Source organism: Ochlerotatus camptorhynchus, unplaced genomic scaffold (genome assembly GCF_037179485.1).
Source record: "Ochlerotatus camptorhynchus isolate MF236.1 unplaced genomic scaffold, CSIRO-AGI_Acam_v1.1 ptg000556l, whole genome shotgun sequence".
NCBI classification, from domain to species: domain Eukaryota; kingdom Metazoa; phylum Arthropoda; class Insecta; order Diptera; family Culicidae; genus Ochlerotatus; species Ochlerotatus camptorhynchus.
This window is the reverse complement of record NW_027041039.1, coordinates 1,874,141-1,883,225: the sequence shown is the minus strand read 5'-3', so window position 1 is coordinate 1,883,225 and position 9,085 is coordinate 1,874,141. Positions and strand designations below refer to the sequence as shown.

The following is a 9,085-nucleotide window of genomic DNA, read 5'->3' as shown; positions in this document are numbered from 1 at the left end:
GTTTTAAGATTTCAATTGTTATACTGACATGCAGGTTTAAAAAACCTGTTTAAAATACTTAATTGCCAAGACATGAACAATGTAAAAACACTTAGATATATATCATAACAATTAAGGCTGGTACGTTACTGCAGTAACTGGAGCACCTAGGTTAAAAATGAAATGTAATTTATTTTGAATTTGGAACAAATAAAGAGTTAAAAAAAAAAAAAAAAAAAAAAAAAAAAAAAATTGATTCATTCTGAAGAAAAATAATTTCCAATCCCAATGAAATTCAACTTTATTGTTCACGAATATCCATACATCAACAAGAATTCGTTTTATTGACAAGACCTTGAAGTGCATCCTGGACATCTGCCGTTATCAAATCAACGCATTCCTTAACAGCTGGCTTCCCCGGTTGAATTATCGACGCAGGAATTCCACTCAGACTCGAAACGGCGTTGACTATGTTATTCAGCAGGTTCGGCAGGTCATTGAAAAACTGGAACATATAAAACAAGTGATGATCGTTCAGAACCATACAACACACTTATCTAGAGAACTTACCTTCGTTACGCAATCGGAAGAAGTCGGCGAACACGTGTTCAAAAGGCTAATAATAGTCGTTATTCCGTTCTTGCCACTGTCAAACATTGCTAGGGCGGAGTCAGACACCGCTTTAAAATAAGGAACCGCTAGACTGATACATTGTTGCAATCGTCCGACTGACATCTGTGGCTGAACCAATTGCGGAGCGTACTTCTGAGCGCAACTTTGCCATTGCTGAGCGTAGAAGGTCGTCATGGCAGTCAGAATATTCTGCACGATGGTTTGAGCCGGAATCATTACATTATTGGTCACACTTTGCTTGTAGTCGTCTGCGATGTACGCAACATACGGTTTATAGTTGGCTGCCTTAAAAATCTGATTCGCAGTGTTCTTCAACTGGTCCATAGTGAGATTCAAATTCGGGTATTTGACCCACAATACGAACAGGGACTGCCGAATAGAATCATCTATATTGTCTAGACCTGCCAGGACACGGTTTCGCTGCTCGATAATTGATTGATTCATCTGCGTTGCAGCATCGTTGAGCTGTGCCAACCCAGTTTGGATGGCTGCATAGTTGGCCTGCGATAGAGCGTACCAGTCCAGCGCAAGGGTTGTGTAAACCGAAGCAAATGCGAGTAGTGCTACCAGATGCAATTTCTCCATTGTGATAGTTATTCGTTCACTGAATTCGGAACGAGACATTCTTATCTTTTATATAGCCAGCTTACATCAAATTACTGTTTACACATCTGTTTCAAGCCGTCAACAATGGTGAGCACAGCTCACGAGAAGCGGATGTTACGTGATTAAAAAAAAATATTCATTTATGTATATATGAATTCATAATTTCTCTTACCTCAATGTTTGCCAAAGGAAATGACCTACATGTACAGAGTATCCAGAAATTTCCCTGTCTTGTATCATAGAAAAATCAGCTGTACGAGCACAAAGAGCACTTCCACGCCAAATGACGAATTGGAAAAACTCGACCATCTGTATGAAACTTTGCATAAATGTTATGAAATGTGAACGAATCCTACCCCAATCAACACAAATGTGCTACAACAGTTTATATCACCTTGGTATGTCTTGTTTTGGTTGTATAGCAGTATACTCAACATAATTCTTTGAATTTGTGTTCCTTGGGACTCGTTCACCGGTAGTGATGATAATTATGCGTATAGGAAAACCTGAACATTTTTTTAGTATGAACTTGTATATGGAGTTTAAAGCAAGGAGAAAAAGAGGTACTGAATGATCCGATCTTTGAGGAACTCCATTTTCTTGATTAGTTCTATTGGACATGTGCCCAGCAAATCTAGAAGTTGGAAATGAAGTTGTTCATCTTAATTTAAAAATGATTTTTCACTACTGGGTCCATAATGTTTCGATGCCAGACTCTGTCGTATGCTTTCTTAATTCTTAATAAATTTCTTAATTTCTTAATATCGGTCTGACGGTGTTCTCTTTTTTGGAAGCCTTTGTAATCATGTCATCCAATAACCGTTTTCCTCTAAGCGCGCGATGATTCACCATTTATTCCATGGTTTTGACCACACAACTCATTGGAGAAATTGGACGGAAGTTACTAGCTTCGTTTCTGTTTCCTACAACCTAGCCATAAAATGGAAAGGAATTCGTTTAACCTATTTCATCCAGTCTAACTGATGTTAGTGCTGTGCTTTCTAATACTTGGAAGCAGGGTTCTGCATTTTCGAAACAAAGAAAAGAAAATGAACTCTCCGCAGAATCGCTTCATTTCGAGCAATATCATTTTCGTGTCATCGCGTTTCTTGTTATCGAGTCACGATGAACATTCCTCTTATCAAACATGACGCAATGAATGACTCGAAAACTGCTTCCTTCGTTTTTTTCCGCTTTCGCTTCAATTCGGGGCTCATTCGATTTCCCACGACCTGACGACGCAGGCATCAAAATATAGTATCCGGATAGTATCCACACAATATCGACGACGCGAAAGTGCCGAAAATCGATATTCGACGTTATTTTGGAATCCAAAACGGCGGCCATCGGGTTTCAGAAAAAGTTTCAAATACCCTACAATAGAATATTTTCGGAACGGGGATCCGACGCCATTTTGGAATTCAAGATAGTGGCCATTGGTTTTATGAAGTATCAAATACCCTAAGATATGGGTATTTTCGGAGCCAATATGGCAGCCATCAGGATTCAGAAAGTGTCAACTATCCTACAACATAGGTATTTTCGGAACGGGGACGACGCGTGGCTGCCGAAAATCGATATCCGATGATATGTTTAACTCCAGCAAAAGTGTCAAATAGCCTACAATATGGTAAATTTTTGGAACAGGGACAACGCGTAGATGCCGAAAATCAATATCAGATACCACTTTGGAATCCAATATGGCGGCCATCAGGGTTCAGAGAGTGTCAAATTATAATATGCTTATTTTCGGAATGAGGACAACGTGTGAAAGTCGAAAATCGATATCAGATGCCATTTTGGAATCCAATATGGTGGCCATCGGGTTTCACAAAAAGTGTCAAATACCCTAAGATCTGGGTATTTTCGGAACGAGGACGACGCGTAGATGCTGAAAATCGATATTCGTTGCTATTTGTAGACTATTTGTCTTCTGAAATCGGAAGCCACCATCTTGAATTTCAAGATGGCGTCGGACATCGATTTCTGGCTTCTAGATGTCACCCTGATGCTAAAAAAAACCGTTTGTATGGGTATTTGATAGAATTTAAAACTTTCTCTCAACCCTGAAGCCACCATCATGGATTTTAAAATGGCGTCGGATCAGTGTTGGAAAAGTTCGCGATATTTCACGAAGTTTACCAAGGGAAAAGTTCACGAGTCATAGTGAGTTTTCGCGAACTTTTCCATCACTGCGTCGGATATCGATTTTCGACGCCATCCCGATTCCAAAAATACTAATATTGATGGGTATTTGACAGTAGTTCCCACTTAATCTAAAATCGGAAGCCGCCATCATGGATTTCGAATATCAATTTTCGATCTGTAGACTTCATACCGATTACAAAAATACTAATATTGATGTGTATTTAACTGTATTTCCACTTTTTCGTAAATTGGAAGGCGCCATCTTCAATTTCGAAATGGTGTCGGATATCGATTTTCATCCTCTAGACATCATCTCGATTCCCAAAATACCTTTATTGATAAGTATTTGATAGCATTTCCCACTTTTTCTTAAACTGGAAGCCACCATCTTGGATGTCAAAATGGCGTCGCTTTTCAATTTTCGATATCTAGATATCACCCCGATTAAACAAATACCCAAACAACAAAAGTCATAAAAACCGCACGAATTTGGATCGAACAGCTTTGCATCAATGCATGCAAAAGTAAATTTATTTGACAATGAAAGAAGAAACGAGCACGAGTCAAGCTAAAACAAACAGCATGAAAACTGATCGAAAGTGATTCTGTTGATGTTGAGGGGGATCTGCTCGAAAAGAAGACAGAATGACTTTCAATTGAAAGTGATGGTTGACAGCTTCATCGTCGCTTGACGATTTTCGATTGAAAGTGACTTTGTGGGGGCCCTGCTCGGAAGAGCTCTTGAATCGGTGTCTATTCAAGGCAGTATCTTAATCTGTGTCAAGCTCAAGTTCAATATCTTCCCTTTGCTGTTTACATCGCAGGAACGCTTCCGAATAACATTCTACATGTGAGTTTACAAGTTATTTCTCTTAAGGGGAGGTTTACTTGGATTTTTTCAAAAAAATTGATTTTTTTGCATAAAATGAAAGCTACAAGTGTGTAGAATATGTGGCCAAAAGGATTTTACGATCCGAAACATATTTAGCGAGTTATGGCGCTTTGAGTGAACCTTTGTCATGCGCGCTGAGGGACGCAACAAAAACTTTAAACGCGTTTTTTCTCGAAACCATATTTTTTATAACAACTTAGAGCATAGGGCTTGAACAAATGATCCGATTTACAATCGGAAAATTGCGCTTTGAAGGATACAATTTTTTGTATGGCTTATACCTAAATTGAAAAGTTACTATTTTTTAAGCAAGGTCAAAGTGAGAAAAAAAGAGGTAAAAAAAGCACTAAATTTTCAAATGTCCATAATTTGGTCAATTTTTGTCGGATTTCGTTCTAGTTAGGTATAAGCCATAGGGAATATTATCAAATTTAACCACAATAAAAAAATTTCATTTCAGTTCACCACCAGAGGGTGTGCACTCGAAGTTCTGCAGCAAAACCTGACTGACACTCCTCCACGCGAGCCGCCATTTTGTTTTTTACCTTCAAAAAATTTCCAAGTATTCAGGAATAGTGAACAAATATAATTATCGAAACCGGAAGTTCGTATGTCTTTTCATTCTCCTGAAAAAAAATTCCAAAGTTCAACTGTTTTTCAGCCAAATCCAAGTAAACCTCCCCTTAAGCAAAAACAAGGGGAAAAAGGATAAAACCCAACAAACAGAAAATGAACCAGTGCACTTCATGGGAGATCGAATCTCATTCAATCTGTTTTACCGCGATGCTCCGAATACCGGACGACTCTTTAATCCAGACATTTTATTTTTAATTAATTATTACTTCTACTTTGCAACATAACAAAACATCAGTGATGATTATGGACGATGCTATAATGTCATGTTAATATTTACGATCTGTTTTAAGCATAGTATGCATTGATAATTAGCTATAAAAGCAGGGTTGCTTCCACTCACTTGCTATAAAAAAAAATATTATTCGGAATTATGCAATCTTACTTGATACTTGATACTTGATGGGCTACGAATCGCCAGGTTGATTCAACGCCGAACGAAGTACTCTTCTCCATTGGACTCGGTCCTGAGCCAATCGCTTCCAGTCGCCATGAACGTTTAGCGACCTGATGTCCTCCTCAACTGCAAATAGCCAACGTGTCCGAGGTCTACCCCGGAGTCGACGACCTCTACCGGGTTCTCTGCTGAATATAATATTTGCTTGTCGTTCTTCCGGCATCCGCACTACATGCCCAGCCCACCGTAGTCTGCCGTGTTTTATAAGCTTCACTATATCCGTACCGTTATACACTTGGTACAACTCGTGATTCATGCGACGCCGCCAGATGCCATTCTCCTGTTTACCGCCGAGTATTGTTCGCAGCACCTTACGCTCGAAGACACCAAATGCTCTCCAGTCAGACTCTTTTATCGTCCACGATTCGTGGCCGTAGAGGGCTACCGGAAGTATCAGCGTCTTATACATAGCGAATTTCGTTTTCGTTTGCAGGCTACGGGACTTCAGCTGGCTACGTAATCCGTAAAAGGCCCTGTTTGCAGCTGCAATACGTCTCTTCACCTCGCGGGTAACATGATTATCGCATGTCACTAGTGTTCCAAGATACACAAATTCTTCCACTACCTCAAATTGTTCACCATCTAACAACACTACACTACCAACACCACTATTGCTCCCACGCTGTCTACCGGCTACCATGTACTTCGTTTTGGTAGAACTTATCGTGAGCCCAATCCTCGCCGTCTCCCTCTTAAAAGGCACAAACGCCTCTTCCACTGCTCTACGGTCAATTCCGATGATATCGATGTCGTCCGCAAAGGCAAGGAGCATGTACGATCGTGTGATGATGGTACCGTTCCTCTGCACACCAGCTCTCCTAATCGCTCCTTCAAGAGCAATGTTGAACAGTAAGTTTGAAAGTGCATCACCCTGCTTCAATCCATCTAAGGTCACGAACGAGGTCGAAATCTCATCTGCAACCCTTACACTTGATTTCGATCCATCTAGCGTTGCGCGAATCAGTCTAATTAGTTTCGCCGGAAAACCATGTTCTAGCATAATCTGCCAAAGCTCATTTCTCTTCACTGAATCGTATGCTGCTTTGAAATCAATAAACAGATGGTGAGTCTGCAAGTTGTACTCCCGGAATTGATCAAGGATTTGACGCAGGGTAAACATTTGATCCGTCGTTGATCGGCCCTCACGAAAACCAGCCTGGTATTCACCGACGAAGGACTCCTCAAGCGGTCTCAATCTGTTAAACAGAACGCGTGACAGTATTTTGTACGCCGAATTCAGAAGAGTTATTCCTCGATAATTGGCGCACTCGAGTCTGTGCCCTTTTTTGAATAATGGGCAAATGAGGCCATCCAACCAGCTAGCAGGCAGTTCTTCGTCCTCCCATATCTTCGTTTGAATACGGTGGATTGCTTGATGCAGCTGCTCACTTCCGTGTTTGAAAAGTTCGGCCGGGAGCTCGTCCTTCCCAGCAGCCTTATTGTTTTTCAGCTCACGTATTGCCTTTTTAACCTCGTCTAGCGTTGGAGGCTCCACAGCTTGATCGTCGTCTGCGATGTTTACCCTGTTCCTCGATACTCCCTCACTCTCTCCATTCAACAATGTCTCAAAATGTTCTTTCCACCTGGCAGCCACCATTGTTTTATCTGTCAGCAAATTCCCCTCAAGGTCATTGCACATGGCGGGAGATGGCGCTGTTTTACTCCGCACACCATTGACAGTCGCGTAGAACCTTCGCATATCTGTTCCATACTTTCTTGCGCCTCAGCAATCACGCGTTCTTCGTATTGCCTTTTCTTTCTGCGGTGGGTTCGTTTCTCAGCTGCCCTTGCTACCTTGTACCGCTCTCTGTTCAGCCGGGTACCAGACACTAACATCCGGCTTCTGGCAACGTTCTTCTCATCCGTCAACCTCTGGCACTCCTCATCAAACCAGCCATTACGTGGTCGTCTTTGAGCTGTACCTATCACTTCTTGTGCTGTTGTGTTCACCGCTCCGTGGATTGTGTTCCACAGATTGTTGAGATCCTCGTTCACGTTGATTTCGCTAATCCGCTCATCAAGCTTCTGGCGGTACTTTGCAGCAACACCTTCTACTGACAAGCGATGGATATTGAAACGCATCGATCTCCGGTTTGTTGAATTCGTAACGGTCGATAGACGCGCCAGAATTTTGCAGACAACAAGCCCCCTAAAAGTCCTTACATCAATGACATCTGAGAAGTGCCGGCCATCCACCAACATGTGATCGATCTGGGTGCAAGTTTCGCCATTTGGGTGTCTCCAGGTGTGCTTTCGGATATTCTTGCGTGCAAAGTAGGTGCTACTGATGGCCATACCTCTAGCAGCGGCGAAGTTTATCAGTTTCAGGCCGTTATCATTGGTTACTGTATGTAGGCTCTCTGTACCAATGATTGGACGAAAGAAATCTTCCCTCCCGACCTGCGCATTTGCATCTCCGATTACAATCTTCACGTCGTGTTTTGGGCACTCATCATAAGTTTTATCGAGACTGTCATAAATCGCGTCCTTCACGTCATCGGATTTATCGTTGGTTGGCGCATAGATGTTGATCAGGCTGTAGCTGAAGAATTTGCCCCGAATCCTTAATACACAGATGCGGTCGCTTACCGGTCTCCACCGCATAACACGCTTCATCTGCTTCCCGATCACTATGAACCCTACTCCATGTTCTGCCCTATCGCCACCGCTGTGATAGATATGATACTTGAAGGAAGTGTTGGCGATGGGGTCCACCGCCCGGAATTCACGTTCTCCGGATCTAGGCCACCGTACTTCCTGAATAGCAGCTACGCTCACATTCACTTTTTGCAGTTCACGAGCCAAAAGGCCCGCTCGTCCAGGTTCATTTAAGGTTCTGACATTCCAAGTACCGAGTTTCCATTCATTGTCCTTATTTCGTTGCCGGGTCGGTTGCCGAAAATTCCGTTCGTTGTTTTCTCTTTCTTCGTTTTTCTGAGTAATGTTGGGGGTTTCAGTATGCTACCTTACCGGGGTCGCGATACCTACATCATGTTGGTGGGGCTGCCACCTTAGGTGTAGCTGACGTGATACAGCATTTCTTATTCAGCCGCTCGCTCCGAGACAGACGCTGTTTGAGCCGCACCTCCATGGTGAACAGACGCTCGAGGGTCGCACCTCCTCACTTTTCTATCACCACGATCCGGATCCATGTTTTTATCGTGGTGACATTGCCCAGGCTACGCTACCAGCATCTTTTGCTGGCGGTCTTTGTCATCGGCTGACCCGTGGAAGCGTGAGGTAGGAACTTGTGAGGACCAGAGCTGTTGGGACAACACTCCTTCCAGTTTGTCGACTCACCATTTGTAGCCCTATTATTATAATTATGCAATCATTAGATGCAATAATGCAATGTTGTACTTATTAGTAACAAGACGAGGGAGCGCTCACTCAGAGTGAGCGCTCACGAGTCGTAAAATCTCTGATTGTGACACACTGAATGCAATATTGACAGATTTGATGTGTCAAACATATACTTCATGATCTCTTCTTGTAACTTACAAGTACTAATAAGCATTATACTATATCATGATTTCTTAATACCGAAAAACATTTTTTTATAGCAAGTGAGTGGAAGTAACCCTGTTTAAAAGTGTCCGGATTTTGATGCTTAATGGTATATGTCATCATCCGAAATCTTGCAAGATCGTATCAATTGTCCAGGGTCTTTTGAACTCTCGCCTTTTAATACTTTTAATAACATAATTTTGCGCAAACCTTGCACTTCATCGTCTCGA

At 42.1% G+C, this 9,085-nt stretch overlaps 1 protein-coding gene across 1 annotated transcript; it reads right to left on the bottom strand.

Moving 5' to 3' along the window:
* Positions 1-236: 236 nt before the first annotated feature.
* Positions 237-1,197, bottom strand: LOC135713422 (uncharacterized). The gene is made up of 2 exons (XM_065236534.1): positions 550-1,197; positions 237-484 (listed from the first exon to the last, which is right to left on the bottom strand). The coding sequence occupies exons 1-2, from the start codon at positions 1,195-1,197 to the stop codon at positions 305-307; spliced, it is 828 nt and encodes a 275-aa protein (XP_065092606.1). The 3' UTR covers positions 237-304.
* Positions 1,198-9,085: the final 7,888 nt, after the last annotated feature.

Coding starts and splice junctions, on each gene's coding strand:
- LOC135713422 (XM_065236534.1), bottom strand. CDS start 1,197: ATGGAGAAATTGCATCTGGTAGCACTACTCGCATTTGCTTCGGTTTAC. Junction 485..549: donor CTTCCGATTGCGTAACGAAG/GTAAGTTCTCTA, acceptor TATATGTTCCAG/TTTTTCAATGACCTGCCGAA.